This window comes from Amborella trichopoda, chromosome 3, assembly GCF_054954075.1.
Source record: "Amborella trichopoda isolate Santa Cruz 75 chromosome 3, AtrichopodaSantaCruz75HAP2 v2.0, whole genome shotgun sequence".
NCBI lineage: Eukaryota > Viridiplantae > Streptophyta > Magnoliopsida > Amborellales > Amborellaceae > Amborella > Amborella trichopoda.
The window spans coordinates 1,462,111-1,480,237 of NC_142338.1; the positions used below are offsets into that span (position 1 = coordinate 1,462,111).

Sequence of the window (18,127 nt, forward strand, 5' to 3'; positions counted from 1 at the left end):
TTTTTTAAAAAAGGGGTTGGGATCGTGGTGGTAGCATCCCCACACCTAGTTACCACGTTGTGGTTTTCACTCCTATCAATAACACCACCCCCATTAATACCTTCAATAATCTAACTCCTAATCTACTAAAAAAAACGGGTGGGGGAAAATAATCTAACTCCTAATCTACTAAAAAAAAACGGGTAGGGGCATTTCTTCCCCCACTTAATTACTCAAAAAAACAAAAAAGGAAAAAAAACAACTAGGCATATTATGAGTTTTTTTAAGATTTAAAAAATTATATATTTTTCATTTCATAAGTACTTCAATAAATATTTTTAAAAGGAAATATACCCAAATTGTTGTTTTTCAGAGGTTTGAACTCAACAAAAACACGCATTTTAATAATGTAACCCACCTAAGAGGCCCAACCGACTAATTATGGCAGATCAAATTGGCTCCCGACCTTTGAACAGCAATTTGGGAACCATTAAAGATATTTTTGTTAAAGACAGACTAAAAAATTACTAAAACAGCCCCACTTGCTAAAGCTACCTGACCCGTAAACAAAGGCAATTTGGCTTTATTGGATATAGTTTTTGAAAAAATACTTCATAACCTCGAGGGTATGACTTCTCATGACCTCAAGCTTCCGGACCCATAAACATGCTAGTGTTCATTGGATCCTTTTTACACTTCCAATGATTTTGTGACGGGTTTTAACTTCTCAAAACAATATTTTTCTATTGCTTTTCATGAGTTGCACAAATTGCACATAATTAATTGCTCAACTTCATAACCTCGAGGATAATGTATTTATCTATCTTTGACATGATTATAAGAAAACATTTATCACGATAAATTTCTTTGAATCTTTGCAATGTGTATAAAAACAAATATTTGAAAAAAGAATTCAACAAGCACATAATGACTATGGACAAAATCATCTATCCCCACGATGACAAATCATTTGGCCAAAAGATGCTTAAGCCCTTAATCATGATGCATACTTGAACATAATATCTCATTAGACAAAGCTCTCTCTCTCTCTCTCTCTCTCTCTCTCTCTCTCTCAACATCATATCTCATTCAGAAAAGCACCCCCCGCCCCCCAACCCAAAAAAAAAAAAATCTCTCACCTAAGCCCCCTCTCTCTCACACACACACAAAAGGTCAAAATAAAAAACTAAACCAAAAAGGAAATTTCAGGCTTTTAACAAAAGGCATACAGGTCCAGATAACACGAGCCATAGAATGGTGGATAGAAAATTTAACATTTATTTAATTTTGATAATAAGTTGAAGTAATGAATGCCACAACAGTTCCTACAAAATAAATTTCAATCGTATGCCTAAAGTATCACAGAGAACAACCTATAACGATATTATAGAGAGAGAGAGAGAGAGAGGATCAACCCCATAACAATCATCATGAGAGAGAGCAAACCCACTATAGGAGATCTATTTTCTCAGCAACATAAAGCACCCAACAAGCTTAAAATGGAAGGATGGATAGGGGCACGTCAAAAGCAAGCGCCCCAATGATGAGTGACAACACAAGGGCGAGAATAGACCAAAGCCACTTTGGCATTCTCCTCTTACTCTTCCTAAATGGAGGGTAAACCAGAGGCTTCGATTTCACCTCTTTTGCAACTGGTTTTACAGGCTGCCTCTTTGGTTTTGTGGTGGCCTGATCTTCATTCCTTTCAGGGTCTGGACATGGGCTGGTTTCGAGAACCACACTGGAGGAAGATGAGGGGGAGCTCTCCTCTTCATTGTTGTTGTCTTTTGAGGCCATTGCACGTTCGTGAGCCGAAGACTTTTTCCTTCTCTTCTCCTTTTTCTACACAACATTGATTGATCAAATGACATCCACACAAGATAACTAAATGAAAAACAAAGACTTCAAAATGCGAATCCTACTGATAATCATATAATTTTACACTCCAATACACAAGCGACACAGTAATCAAATGACATGCACAAAAGATAATGAAATGGAATATAAAGGCTTCAAAATGTGAATACTAGTGATAATAGTATATAATCTTACCTTTCAATGCACAAGTAAATGCGAATCCTACTGATAATAGTATAATTTTACACTCCAATACACTAAGTGATACAGTAATCAAATGACATGCACAAAAGATAATGAAATGGAATATAAAGGCTTCAATATGTGAATACTGGTGATAATAGTGTACAATCTTACCTTTCAATGCACGAGTAAAATAGAGTGATCAAATGACACGTACACAAGATAAACAAAGTGGAATATAAAGGCTTTAAAATGTGAGTACTACTGATAAATGGTCTAATCTTAACCATCGAAGAAAGAGTTAGGGTGGTGTTGAAACTGTCAATTTTCCTTACCAGAGTAAATTTGATCATCTAAAAGCGTCATAATTCAGACTATCGGTACTAGGAAGGCATTCCTGCTTTCTGAAGTGCAAGATAAAAATTTGCAGTATCGGACAATGGGGTGATGGTAATGGGATCACAATATTTATTTAGGAAAGTTCACACTTGACAAGCCAACCATGCCCAATTCTTATTTGGCAAGAAATGGAGTCCAATTCCACCATAATGACCAAAACGACTACCAACAGAAATAAAAATCTTCCTAGAAGCACGATTATTTAGCATAAATGGACAGGTAACAACCCCTTCCAACTGTAACACGTTGGCTTTGGGGGGATTGTATACATACACAAGTATGCACACACCCACACACATAAGAAATCAGCAATGAATACATACATCCATATATGATTGCATGTATGTATGCCTGCACTTGTATGGGCATGCTTGTGTTTTATGTAATTATGTATCATATACATCATCTATATGAATGTCACATGTTCCACAGCACACATGCATGTGTCAATCTCGTCTATGACTCAACATTCTACAGCTATTTGTGCGAGAAGAAGATACTTTAAAGTTTACCTTGGCTTTCTCCTCGGCCTCCTTCTGAGCTTTTGCTTCAGCTCTCGCCTTGTCCTTCCCAGCCTTGCGCTTCTTCCTTTCCTCTGCCTCCTTGGCCTTTGCAATCTCCTCTAGTCGGCGCTGCTCTCTGAGCTTAGCCGCCTCTTCCTCCTTCCTCAACTCCTCAGCTATCCTTGCATCTTCTTCTTCCTCCTTCAACCTTCTCTTCTCTCTCTCACTAGCCTCCTCTTCTCTTTCGCTCCTTTCGGGGACAATGTCTGTGGCTACGGCTTCGAAAGAATCGCCATCCTTGGCTTTCTTTCCCTTTGCCTTCCCCAAAACCTTCTTTTCATTTATAACTTCAATAGAAGTCATATCATTCATATTTTGAGAAGTTAGGCATGGTTCGTCTTTTTGAAGAGGAAGAGCAGCATTTGGAGCCAAAGATGAAACTCTAGGATTTGCATTATCAATGGGCTTTGGGAGCACAACAGCCTTCTCATCAGGACCAAGTGATCTTCCATCAAGGGTCTTAAACCGCCTCGCCGTGCTCCTTTCATTGGCTTTAATGTAACGTTTTCGGAACTCGTCATCCTTATTCCAAAGATGCATAAGACGCTCAACCTACACGAATAATGTGTATTAATTATATTAGAAGAAAATATAATAAAATTTAGGAGGAAGTGCAATATTACAGTCCATTGGGGTCATTATCAATGGGGTCACTGCAATTTCCAATAATACGATGGGCAGTGGTAGAAAGAGAGTTGGATCCACCAAGTCAGGCACTGCTCCAATGGGTCACACACTCCCTCCATCATTGCTGATCATTTCATTGGACAGGAATAACCCCAAGTGGCCATGGTACTCCATAAACTGTTGGGTTATATATGGTAGAATACTTTTCCAAATGTCTCTCGTACCAGAAAAAGAAATAAAGTGCAGAATACTAATTTCACTTGATAAAATGTAAAAAATGCTATCAAAGGTACAAAAGAAAATCACTTGATAAACAAGAAAAATGAAGAAGGCTTTGCCATTGAGAAAAAGTCCACTACCTGATTGTAGCAAAATTTTTGCAGCGCTTCTCTATCTTTTGCCAAGTCATACTTCTGTGCAATATGAAAATCTTCTTTGTACTTGAAGAATTCCTTATTCTGCAAAGGCAATCACGACAATGGGCCCATCAATACCATAATACTACCAGCTGCATATTTAAGGTAACAGAAAGTGGGAAAAGTATGATCACATTGGGCTTCAATTAATTTCAATTATAGACATGGGTATGGTCGTCTCTCAAAGAAGTATTTTCATTTGGAGAAGTATAACATAATCCAAAAGCCAGTGCAGTATGTGTTACTCCCAATGGGCATCTACCGACCATTTTCTTTGACGGACAGTGGAGATTAACTGTACCTGGGTAAATATCCCAGTAGGCCTACTACAAAGGACTCTACGAGAACAGAAACAAAAAATGGTAATCAAATTAGCTTTAACTGGTGGTTTATTGCAGTTAGGCTTGTGAAGAAATGTTTTTAAGGGTTTGGACTATAGGCTATGGCTAGTCCAACGGCACACCATAATCCAACAGCATATGGCATCAGGTACTGCAGAGGCACACACATCATCTGTTTCCGACAACAGATGAGGAAGATAACAGTATCTGATGGGTTCTTATTGACCCTACTGCAACTAATCTACATTGTTTGTACCATATATCATTTACTCCATATGATTGTGATATACCTCCCTGTTTCTTGTTACTTGGTAACCTCAGGTTGGTACGGAACTTCACTAGTAATGCACTTATTTGTCAAATATGGGAGTACAGTTTTGTTTTTACTTTTTTTTTATTAAGCAAGTGCATTTGGAACTCCGTGTGACACCATTGGTGAAAGTCGTAAGCATAGCAGTTTCAGATGACCTATCCCCATAATGAATAAGGAACTGATGGAGTTGAAGAATCGTCATCGTCATCATCATCATAGCCTTTTTCCAATTAATTGGGATCAGTGGCCACACGAATCCTGGTCTGTCATTCTGCTCTATTAAAGGCCATACCCTCAATGAGGCTATAAATCCCCATATCTTTTCGGACTACTTCCAACCACGTCTTTGGGCCTACCTTTTGCCATTTTCAGTCCTTCCACTTTAACTAACTCGCACCTCCGAACAGATGTTGTACTTGGTCAGCACCACATATGGCCAGCCCACCTAATTCTTCTCTCTCTCATCTTATCGTCTATTGATGCCACACCTAAATTCTCCCGAATGGATTCATTTTGAATTCTATCTCTTCTTGTCTTGTCACTCATCCATCTCAACATCCTCATCTCTGCTACACTCATTCTATGGGTATATTTTTTGTCCATCCAATATTCCGCCCCATATAGCAAAGCTGGTCTCACCATTGTCCTATAGAACTTGCTCTTCAGCTTCATTGATATGCGGCGATCACATAAAATTTAAGTTGCACATCTTCACTTCGCCCGCCCAGCTTTAATTGTGTGTGCGATATCTTCCTCAATCTCTCCATTTCCCTGGATTATCGACCCAAGATATCGAAAGTGCGGTTTTTTTTGTACTTCATGGCCGTCAATATTAACTACTTCCTCGTTTCTACCCCTATTATTACTAAATTTGCATTCCATATACTTTGTCTTAGTACTCCGGCTAATTTTAAAACTTTTGGATTCTAGAGTATCCCTCCAAAGTTCTAACTTTGTGTTGATGTCGTTTTGGGTCTCACCGATCAAAACTGTCATTTGCGAACAATATTCATCTTGTAGGTGCCTAATTAAGTCGTCCATAACTAAGAAAAAAAGGTATGCACTCAATGCTGACTCTTATTGTAAACCTATTGTCACTGAAAACTCACTCGTAATGTTCGCAAGTAACTAACAATGTACAAGGCACATAACAATTACAAAAAAAAAAAAAAACAATGTACAGGGCACATATTACAAAAATACATTTTTGGGGTGTTGTTAATTTCCAAAGAGGTGTAAAGATAAATGGGGTTTGACCTAAATTATTTGGGTGTTAATATTGAGATAAAATTAGATTCATATGCGAGCATAGAAAGATGATAACAAAAGATCAGCATAGAAATATGATAAGAAGAAAGAGAAGATATCCAAGGGAGATGTCATAAGATTAACTTTGTTTTTCAATAAATAATTGATTTATATATAGATTATTTGTTGAAATATATTAATTTTTTGATGCTTTAGAATCTAAGATTTTAAAACTACCAGACTAAAACAGAGTATATGTAATGCAAGTTTAGTAATAATAAAAGCATAAACAAGGTATTAGTTAAGATTGATGGTCAAGAAGTATCTAAAAGAGATTCTTTTCGATATCTTAGAGTTGATAATCAATGAGAAGAGAGCTTGAGGTAGATGTTGCTCATAGATTTAGAGTTGAATGGACGAAGTGGAGATGTGCTCTATAGGACGGCGGTAAGAACACTCATGTTTTATTGGATGGAAAGTTGGGTAGTCAAGAAACAACATATCCATAGAACAAGTTTAGCTGAGATGAGGATGTTGATATGGATAAGCAGCAAGACAACGAAAGATAAATTTCAGAATGAATACAGTCTAGGGAACTTAGGGATAGCTCCAATAGACAATAAAATGAGGCAAAGTAGACTTAAGTAGTCTGGTCATGTGCAGCGTCAACCTAGAACAACACCAGTTAGGAGAGGTGATTTTAATTCAAGTGGAAGGTTCTAAAAGGGCAAAGGGAAGACGTAAATGGAAGAAGTGAGAAAAGAAATGTTGACTTACGAATTCAGGTTATGGCACCTGATAAAGTGGAATATCATAATATGACTCGTGTAGCTGACGCCAAATAGTTGCAATAGAGCTCGGATGATATTAATTTCGTTATTCATGTGCAGCTGAGACTAAAACTAAAGGATCATTTGTGTACGGAACTAAGGAATCTAGGTCTCACACAGCGCAGAGAAATGTGACCAAAATGGGTGTACCTTTTTAGCAAATTTCAATTTTAAGTATGTTGCAATTTTTTTCTTGGAATGAAATAGTTCATAAGCCAAAAACTTGACAATAATACAACTCGAGTGAACCATAAGTTCAATAAAATAAAAAAGGAAGTGGAATGGAGAAAGGAAAAAAAAAAAACTAAACTCACCAGACCAAATTAGATAAAAACTTACTAAACTCACCAGACCAAGTAAGATAAAAACTTGAGTTTGAAAGGGTATGCTAAGAGAATCATATGACTTAGATAAAAAACTAATGTGCAAACAAGGATATCTAGTACCCACTGAGAACCAAAATTGGCATGAGAGTTCTATCTTGGAAGCAGTCATTGGTTAGTTCCGTATTTAAAAGGAGACAATGCAGTTACCCCTAGCTCCACTCCCCTATGCAACTAAAGTACTTATTTGACTCGCAGACTAGCAGTCTAGCCAAAAGAATACTACTTTTGTAACCAATAGCCTACTGCTTTTCATTTTGTTTTGGCCAAAAGAGTAACTGCATTGAAGCAGGCCAAGGAAATAGGAAGGCCAAGTGAGTAAGAAAATCACAGGAAAATTAAAGGAGTGCTTATGATGATTAATCTAAAATGGACAAGAAAGAAACTATCATGAAATGAACAGTAAAAAACAATTTTAAATTTCATGAAGACAAAACAAGGGGGAGACTTTTTAGCGTGTTAATAAAAATCCTTAGAGAGCAACAATAATGACAAATTATTACTATGAAAATTAGGCAATATAGCGAACAGGAATTTCAAAATAAGCATTTCTAACTTTCATGGTTAATGAAATAATGTTTTCCAGGCATAATCTTCTATGAGTCGCAAAAACCAATGAGAAACAAACTTAAAGATCTTTCGAACTTGTAAGTATAAACTTCATAAGTCCAAAACATGAACAAACAACTGTGGAGCATAAATTAAAAGAGCATACCATACTGCGCTCTTGATTTCTCAAATTTGTTAGATTAATATAAGCTTGTTGGCGAGCTTCATCTGCAGCAGCATACTGCTTATGTATCTGTCCCATATCTTCAGACATGTCATGATGCAGTTTCTCAACAGCCTTGACATTATTTTCAGCTTGTCGAACCAATCCTCTGAGCTCATCAATCTCCTCCTTCAGAAGCTACATAAATAAAGCATAATGTGTCGTTCTGTGAATCGCTAAAGGAAAGTAAATGCACACCATAATCCAATGACAAAATCGAATACCATTGTCCATAGAGGTCATAGATGATGATGGATAAAGGTGGACCCCACAGAATGGGGTACCCTTGAGGTTGGCCCACTCTTTTTTCATCACCATCCATCATGTCAATGATCGTGTATAACAAAATTTTCTATTTTTCTTTGTTAACTGTATCACAAGAGTTTTCCCTCGGTTGAATGAAGTTCAGTATACTTTCCCTAGAAAAGACTCAAGCAACCCCAGTTGTTTTCAAAATTGAATACCTCGATCTGTTCTTCAAGTTGCTTCCTTTGTTTCAAGGCATCCTGAACTGTTAAGCCAGGCTCTGCCTTTGCACGGGCACTTTCCCGGCTAGCCTTCAATTTCTTGATATCTTTTAGAAGCTGCTTCTCTTCTGTCAATGGCATGGTTTCATGCTCAATCCTGTGTTCCATTGAAGAAATCTGCACCCAGTCATTCCATTAGTAATTTAGGAAGTAGTTTGACAAGAAAACAACTACAAGTTTAAATGTTTAATCATGCAACAGTGGTGGAAAGTTAGCACCAAAATGCTTTTCTGTTTTACTACCAAAATGTGAACCCACCTCTTCACCATATCTCCCAAAAGCAGTTGTATATTCTATCTGTCTGATTAGCGACTGAACATGTGTCAGCTCTTTGTTTTTGGCAGCCAACGCATCATGTGCCTCTCTTTTTCCTGCCCTTGCAGCATTCAATTTTTCAAAAGATTCACCACGACTATCCTGCATTCACACGAAACCAAGTGATATAAGAAATCCAAAACAAAAGGAGGAAAGAGGTGGAAAGGAAAAGAAAAAGGATCACCAAAAATCAATTGCACACCAATTTCTAGTGACCCTCACCTTCCTTGATTTCTTTGCTGCTCCTATGCAATCCCTACTTTGAGTTCTCTCCTCAAGCTGAGACTTGGCGAGGGTTATCTTTGCCATGATTTCACTGTCGAAATGTTTGGGGACCTTTACCATGAAAAATGGCATCCTTCTAGGCCCTGCTACTGTATCGACCCCCATATGTCCATCCCCAGAAAGAGCAACAGGAACCCCATCTGAACTTTCAGGCGTAACAGAGGAGAACGAGCCTGTATCACTGTCAGGAACGACTCTAGATTCTGATGATTCTTGCGAAGCAGCAGAAGCATCAGGCTTCTCAGATGACGCTCCTCCTAATGGAAGAGCGTCTCCATTGTCAACAGGATCTCTGCTAGTCAACTGTTTACAATGGGAAGAGACAGAAGATGGGCTATTTCCTGGTTCTTCCGGTAGGTCAGGAGATGAACTCTTCAGACCACAATTGGCAAATCCTGATTCCACAGTGTGATCCCCATCAGAAACAACTTTAGCTTCTGATTTCAAAACAGGCTCACAATTCTTAATCAGACGTGATTCAAGGGGAGGGGTGTCCAAGTTCAAACCATCAATGTTACTGCCAAGACTAGCTGAATGCTTTGGAGTCCAAGTAGACCTTTTGAATTGCATTTTGCGTTTTGTAGCAATTCTAGCCAGCACTGGAAATTCTTCATCATAACGTGAATCGGGAAGTTCCACGGATTCAATCGAATTCCCCTCGTGATCTTTGGGAGAACCCGAGTCAGCTTTCGTTGAATCGACAGGCAAATGTAATGACTGATCTTTTTCCTCTGAAACAGGCAGTGCCACCAATAACTCTTCATCAGCATTCTCCATGCCTTGCACTCCCACCTCCTTAGAATCCGTGCCAGGTCCTTCTTGGTTTAATCCCAAATCAACAGCTTCCTTCTCGCAGATTTCTGCGTTTGACATTGGTTCCAAATTAACAGCTTCAGACTTAACAAAGGAACCACTAGGACTTGAATCCAATTCCAACTTTACAGTTTGGATCTCAACACACAAGACTTCTGTGCAGGTTACAGGGGAAGGTTCTGATCCCAGAGGAGGAGTTTCAGACTCAACACATAAAAAACTTCTGGAGATTTCTGGCTTTGGTTCCAATTCCAACTTAACATTGTCAGTCTCGACACACAAACCATTATTGCAGACTTTGGGTTTTGGGTCAGCTTCTGAATTAGCAGTTCCAGTCTCAGCACACGAACCATCCTCGCTTATTTCAAGGGTTGGTTCTGATTCCAATTTATCAGTTTCAGTCTTGAAACATAAATCATCAGTGCAGATTTCCAGATTTGAGTCCGATCCCACTATAGCAGTTTCAGGTTCAACACAAGGACCATTGCTGTAGATTCCAGAGCTTGGGTCTGGTTTCAAAATAACAACTTCAGACTCAATGATTTTACAGTTTGGATCAGACTGCAAATTAACGTCTTCAGGGTCTGCACCCAAGTCTAAATTAACAGTTTCAATCTTGATGCCTGAGCCATTCATAGACAATTCAGGATTTGGATCTGACTCCAAATGTTGAGTTCCAATACAGGAACTGCTAGTGGTTTTAGGGTTTGGCACTGATTCCATATTAATGGCTCCAGTATCAGAACATGAGCCATTAGAGCAGATACCAGAGTTTGGGTCTGATTCCAAATACACAGTTGCAGCCTCAGCACGCAAACCATCCTCGATGATTTCAAGGGTTGGTTCCAATTCCAAGTCATCGTCAGTCTTGAGACACAATTCATCAGTGCACATTTCGAGGTTTGGGTCTGATCCCACTATAGCAGTTTCAGGCTCAACACAAGAACCGTTGTTGCAGATTCCAGAGCTTGGGTCTGATTCCAAAATAACAACATCAGACTGAATGATTTTAAAGTTTGGATCTGATTCCAAAGTAACGTCTTCAGGGTTTAAGCCCAAGTCTAAATTACCAGTTCCAATCTTGATGCCCGAGCCATTCATGGATAATTCAGGGTTTGGATCTGACTCCAAATTAACATATTCAGTCCCAATACACAAACGGCAAGTGCTGGTTTTAGGATTTGGCACTGATTCCACATCAATGGCTCTGGCATCAGAACATGAGCCATTAGTGCAGCTACCAAAGTTTGGATACAATTCAGCACTCTCTTGCACGGGACCATGAATATCCAAAGCCTCTGATGCTCTCTCCATCTTCTCATTCATGGGACCATCGCTCTCCCTCTCTAAGGCTTCCTCATTTACTGAATTCTCAGTCAGGATACTCTCTCTCTCCCCCACTTCCACCTTCACACTGTTCTCAATCAAGTCACTCTTTCTGTCTACAACTTCCACATCCACACTCTTGATCTCATTACTACCTCTCTCCACGACTATGGGACCATTGCTCTCCCTCTCTAAGGCTTCCTCATTTACTGAATTCTCAGTCAGGATACTCTCTCTCTCCCCTACTTCCACCTTCACACTGTTCTCAATCAAGTCACTCTTTCTGTCTACAAATTTCACATCCACACTCTTGATCACATTACTACCTCTCTCCACGACTTCCTCGTGCCCATCATTCTCAATCAAATCATTCTTACTCTTTACAACCTCACAATCTGGAACAAGGTAATCCTTGTCTCTCTCCTCCGTAATTACACAAGCATAAGCATCTATTGCACCATTGCTTACTCCATTAACATGAACATAAGAACTTTCGTGATCCTCTTTCTCCTTAGTGTTATTTACTTCATGAACATGAACCAAAGAAGCATTGGGATCATCTTTCGCCTCTATGGGTACTTCATGCAAGGAATTCAAGTCTCCTTTACCATCCAGTTGTACCTTACTCCCTTCTAAACACTCATTGCAACCATTCATCATAGCAGTCATTACAACAGATCTGCGTCAACTGTTCAGCAGAGAAGATGAAAACAACCAAAAACTAATGAACATCAATTAAAAACCAAAGAAACTAGGGTATAGATAATATACATATTTAAAGAGCCTAGTGGAGAGGAGAGGGGAGAGAGAGAGAATGAGAGAACTATTTCCAGAAGATGCCACACAATTAAACAGTTTCAGAAAACCAAACAAAAAATATGAAGAAGAACAAAAACAAAAAACAAAGTCGGAGAGAAAGGATGCCTAGATCAGCACAGAAACTTGGAGCAGATGAAAACAACCAGAGAGCAGCAGTAGAGTACCACAGAGAGATACCTATTTCCCAAACAATAGCCACATGATTACACAATTCAATGAAACCCAAAGAAGAAGAAGAAAAACAAAGGAACCAGAGAAGAGAGAGAGAGGACGACTAGATCATCACAAAAACTCAGAGGAAAAAAAAAACAGGAATATAAGACCAAATCCAGAGGAAAGAGAAAGAGACCGATACAGAAAGAGAGAAAAGCGGGGAACGGGGGGCTATTTTCCAGACAATTGCATGATTAAACAATTCAATTAAAGCAAAAAACAGAGCAAAAAGTAAAGCCAGCTAGAGAGAGAGTCTAAAATGGAAACAATTCAATAGACATTGTTCTTTCTTCTTATCACATAAATAATTCAAGAGATCAGTACATAACAATGGCAACCACCATGTAACAACCAATTCAATAACAGATCACACAAAAACCAGACCTCGAAAACCATCAAGCAATCACTACACAACCATAGAGAGAAAAAATAAACCATAAACATCCTTAGAGAGAGAGAATAAACCATAAACATCCAAGCTCGCGAGAATACACAATGCCAGCACAGAACCAGATCTTCGTCATAAGAATCAACCCATAAGCTTAGAGAAAGAAAAAACTCAATTCTCAAAACCAGAGAACATTATAATGCTGGATCGAGAAGCAGATCAACGGGAAAGGCAGAACACTCACCGTAAACCAGAGATCCCTGAAAGCTGAAGAAAACACAGGGCATTGAACTCCGAGAAAGCGCGAAAAAACCCTAAAAACGATTTATGGTGAGAGAGAGGACTCCCAATTACTTAAGATATGGATAAATCAGATCTTCACAGGAGATATGTCCCCCTCGCTCTCTAGAAGTCCCTCTCTCTCTCTCTCTCTCTCTCTCTCTCCTCTCTTTGAATTCCTCTCGATCACTTTTAAACCCTCCCGCGGCTACTAATTATGGAAAACTTTAACCCTTTCCCGAATTCTTTTCTTTACTTTCTCTCTCTAAACAAACAAAAATAGAAGAAAACTTCTGTAGACACGGTTTAGAAGAAGGAAACTTCTCTCTCAAAACTTTGTTTCTGTTTTAAAACGTCTCTCTAAAAAAGATACGATCCACGAGAAAATCTACACAGTTTCTCTCTCCTCGTTCTAAGATTAAATCTCTCTCTACTCCACGATTTTTCTCCCTCTCCGCTTAATCTGTCCTGATAAATCTGCGTCTCTTTTAATCCCAAAACTTAGTTTATCCTTTCATATTAGGAAAATTTATCTTTCCTCTAATCTCTCCTTAAGATAACTGTCTCTTTTAATAGTATCAAATTATACGGAGTAAACAATCAAATTAGAGCCCATCTCAAAAATTTCATTAGAAAAGGTTGTTTTGATCCTCAAATATCCTCAAATTCATCATCTCCGCATAAAGATGCATTGACATCATAAATAAATGGATTTCAATTATAGGGAATAGTGTATCTTGTAAGGTATTTTTTTACCGTCGATTTTCAAATTTTCATAGATCTACTTGATCTACACTATTTTTTAAGATTTAAATTTTATAATTAAATATAAAAATATATTTTAAGATTTTTACATATATTTCCGGTATTCAAACTACATCTCGTCACTCTTTAACACCTTATCTAAAAGTTGCTCTCCATTTATCTCTTTTAAGTTTAAATTTTAACCCATAGTTATCTCTTTATTTCTAACCCATAGTTATCTCTTTATTTCTACCCCTAGTCTAGATATTTTTTCTTAAGTTTAATTTTCAATGATATCCTCCACTTTCTAGATTTTTATTTATTTAATTTGCAATGTGTATATTCATTGCCTTTCTAGAAATTTTTTAATTTAATTTGTAATATAAAAAAAAGAAAATAAATGAGCAATTGTCTAAGCTATAACTACACCATATGGCTCAGATTCAATGTAGGCACTTCAGATGCTCTGTGAATGAACACTATTTTTTATTTTTATAAACATTTTATAATTAATTTTTTTTGAGGTAATATAGTTGAATCTAGGCATACATAAAAAATCATACACCAAAAATATAGCATAAATACCTCGCAACATGAGTCATCATGATCGTCCAATCATAGTCATCCGGACTCTACTGTAGCTAAGGCTAGCCCGGCCCAGCCTTGCCCCTAACCTGGCCACTACCCCCATAGGGCAAGCCCTAACCCTGTTTAATGAAAAAAAATAAAAGAAAAAATGAGAAAGAAGAGAGCGTTGAGCCGGCACTTGCCCAACCCAAGCCCATGTGCCATAGTTTGTAGCCCAGGCCTTGCTTTTTTAGGGTCGGGACCATTGGACAAGGCCAGGTGTCCGGCCCACGGCCAGCCCCAACTGTAGCATAGAATGGTTGGTCCATGAATTTTATGACCATAAAGAGAGCGCTCTTGTTATTGAGTAAGGGACTGCATGTCATGATATTATTTATGGTCACAATTATTTTTAGTTGTCATAAGTAAAATTTAGTTGTTCCGAGTGTATCACTTATTTCCCACAAGTCTCACAAAAACTTTTAAGAGTTTTTAGTAATAATGAATAAGACATTTTCAGCACTTGATTTCATTTGACAAATAAAAGTGATTATAATATTTTTATTGAAAAACTATCGAATACACTTTTCAAATTTCGGAAAAACAATTGCCAGGTCAACTTTTGAGAAGATATAACTTACTCAACAAATATGTTTCACAAAGATTTACTTGCGATTACTTTACGATGACCAATGAGTATTATCAACTTCGTATGTGATGAATCAAAAGTTGCACGGTTTTCATTTCAATCTTAGGCCCGTTAATTTTTTAAAAGGAAAAACTTTATATAAGGTTGCAACTTTAAAATGTAGAATTACATATGCATCTCAAAAATCGATCAAAAATATTGGTTTAATATTGAAAAACCCATTAATTGATAATTTCGTCATGTCATCGAGTTGTATGAATATAAAAATAAAAAAGTTTGAATCTCATAACTAGTGCATCTTGCAACACATTATCTATACCATCAATTTTCAAGATTTTCATATGTTTATAGATCTCTTTGATTTTAAATACATACAGTGCCTATTATGTAAGCTCTTTTTGAAAATAAAAGAAACCGCACCCTTTTTTAAATACGTATAGTGCCTATTATGTAACCTCTTTTTGAGAAATAAAACTTATAGATATATATATATATATATATATATATATATATATATATATATAGGGAAAAGATGAGATTAGCCAACTAGCTCATATGAACATATGAGTCCAACGGCCCAGATTGAATATAGGCCGATCTAATGATCACGGATGTCCAGTAGTGTTTGAATTATTTATTTATTTATTTATTTTTACATACCCAAATCGCTTAAAATTTTAGGTATATGTTTTTCTCATCAAGGTGCACCTAATAAAAATATAAAAACTATTATTCGTAAAAAATAAAATGACCAAAATACCTCTGATACTTTTTGGGGGTATTTTGATCAATTTATTAAATGTATTTTTTTTTAATATTTTTTAAAGATTCATCTATTTATTGTGAACACGCGCCTAAAATTTTAAGTGACTTGGATTTGTAGAAAAAAAACTAAAATTCAAACACAACCGGACATTCATGATCGTCAGATTGGCCCATATTTAATATGGGACGTTGGACTCATATGTTCATATGAGCTAATGGACTAATATTATATTTTCCCATATATATATATATATATATATATATATATATATATATATATATATATATATATATATATATATATATATATATATATATATATATATATATATATATAGTGTCACTTCCTTTTAACTTATATACCACGTCATTGTTTTATATTTATGCTACTTTTGGTACAAAAACAACACATTAAAGGTAGACTCTCAGTAGCTTGATTTCATATATAATTGTTATGAGTGTGATTTCCTTTCATTGGTTTTACTGCATAAAAATGTGACACTAGATTTACTTTTATTTATGTTATTGAAATCTGTTAACCAATTCAACTAGCGATCAATAGTCAAATTAATTTTGGCTGATCAGACCCCTCGCTGATTTGAAAGCCAACCAAATACTCAACCTGTTCTTCTCAAAATATTGACTGACCAGGCCATCATCGTCAGTTACATGCATTTCGATACTCAAAATCTTATCATTATATAATTCTAAAATGCATCCCAAAATTTTATACCAACAAAAATCTGGAGTGGGTTATTTGACCTATAGAGTAAAAAATATTAGCGTGGTAAAAGCACCCTTGAATTAACTACTCCCAAAATTGAATAAAAAATGTATGTGAACTCGACCTTTATTCAATGTGTATGTTAAAGCTAAACCTAAAAAAGCAAAGGCATTTTTATTCGACAAGGAAGTTAAGCAAGTTGTATGAATAGACTTTTATTAAAATTTGTCACAAATACAAAGTACAGTAGAAAGGAAAGATCAAAATTGGCAAAATAGAGCCTTTAATAAATTCACAAAAACATAACAAATGCAACAAGAAAAGAGGTACATATGCAAAACAAAGAAAACTCAAATACCTCAATTATAAAAGGACAAAGTTTATAAAAAAAAGTTCATTAACGTCGAAGCCTTTTTTTAACGAATTGGATTTGCTATACAAATCCTCGTCCACCATTTTGCTCTATTAAGGGTCATACTCTTAACAAAGCAATAAGTCTCCATATCATTTCTCACGACTTCCGACCATATCCTTTTTGGGCCTATTCCTTGTCCTTTTTTAGCCTTCCACTTGAACAAATCCACATCTACTAACAGGTGTTATACTGGATCTGCACCATACATGGCTATCCCACTTAAGTCTACTCTCTCTTATCTTATCGCCTATTGATACCACACCTAATTTTTTTCAAATGTACTCATTTTGAATTCTATCTCTTATTGTCTTGCCACTCATACATCTCGACATCATCATATCCGCTATATTCATTTTATGCGTATAATATTTTTTGATTGCCTTACATCTTTCCCCATAAAGCAAATCTAGTATTACATATGTCATATAGATCTTGCCATTCAACTTCATTGGTATGTGACGATCACATAAAATTTCAGTTGCATATCTTCACTTCGCTCATCCATCTCTAACTCTATGTACGACATCTTCTCCAATCTCTCAATTTTCTTCGATTATCGACTAAAGAAATCGAAAGTGTGCTCTTTTTGGTACTTTATGGCCGTCAATCTTAACTACTTCATCGTCCCTATTCCTATTATTACAAAATTTGCATTCTATATATTCTATCTTAGTCTAACTAATTTTAAAAAAGTTATAACAATTTGCCTTAAATTATATAATTAAGGAACTTAAAACTCCATCGGAAAAGCCTATGTTAACATTGGAAAAGAATGTAATTGATAATCGCGACTTTAAGATGTATGGATATGAGAAAAAAAATGTATTTCAAGTAAAAAAATAGTACATATTGCAACATATTATCTGGACCGTCCATTATCAAAATTTTCACATGTTTATAAATCTGTTTAATTTTAATCATTTTTTTGAGTTTAAAATTTTTATAATTAGAGATGAAAATATATTTTCTGGCTATTCTAAAAATTTTGTGACCCCAAAATTGTATCTTATGATGAAGTTTAGAGGTGCACTTTGCTTTGGTTTTTTAAGGTTACAACTTTATACAAACCTCACCTTGAATAATTATAAAATAATAAATCAAAAATGAAAAAAAATTGTTAAAAAAGGAAAGTAGCATGAAGCCATATTAGGAGAGAAGTGAATTGCTTGTACATGCAAGGAAATCAATAGAAAATAAATAAGTTTTTAAGAAAAATATAATGTTTTAAAAAAATACTTAAGAAGCATTGGATTCCAATTTTGGTGTGGATGCATCGAACAAATGTGGGAGAGACCCCAAATGGAGAAGGAGATGGTTTGGGTGGTTAAAGCAACCCTTTTAACTTTACCAAAATTTTGCCCTAAACTCAGTTGGACACCACTCCCGG

General features: G+C 36.4%; 1 protein-coding gene across 1 annotated transcript; it reads right to left on the reverse strand.

The window, feature by feature from the left end:
• Nucleotides 1-1,234: 1,234 nt before the first annotated feature.
• Nucleotides 1,235-13,274, reverse strand: LOC18439698 (uncharacterized). Its single transcript, XM_006849856.4, has 8 exons — nucleotides 12,842-13,274; nucleotides 8,976-11,865; nucleotides 8,697-8,855; nucleotides 8,376-8,555; nucleotides 7,855-8,049; nucleotides 3,968-4,066; nucleotides 2,931-3,533; nucleotides 1,235-1,821 (listed from the first exon to the last, which is right to left on the reverse strand). Exons 2-8 carry the CDS (start codon nucleotides 11,844-11,846, stop codon nucleotides 1,474-1,476), a joined length of 4,455 nt encoding a protein of 1,484 aa, XP_006849919.1. The 5' UTR covers nucleotides 11,847-11,865; nucleotides 12,842-13,274; the 3' UTR covers nucleotides 1,235-1,473.
• Nucleotides 13,275-18,127: the final 4,853 nt, after the last annotated feature.

Excerpts from the sequence above, each read along its gene's own strand:
- LOC18439698 (XM_006849856.4), bottom strand. The coding sequence starts at position 11,846 with ATGACTGCTATGATGAATGGTTGCAATGAGTGTTTAGAAGGGAGTAAG. Across the intron at positions 8,556-8,696 it reads TTGGGAGATATGGTGAAGAG|ATTTCTTCAATGGAACACAG; the intron begins GTGGGTTCACAT and ends GACTGGGTGCAG. Across the intron at positions 3,534-3,967 it reads AAAAATTTTGCTACAATCAG|GTTGAGCGTCTTATGCATCT; the intron begins GTAGTGGACTTT and ends TTATTCGTGTAG.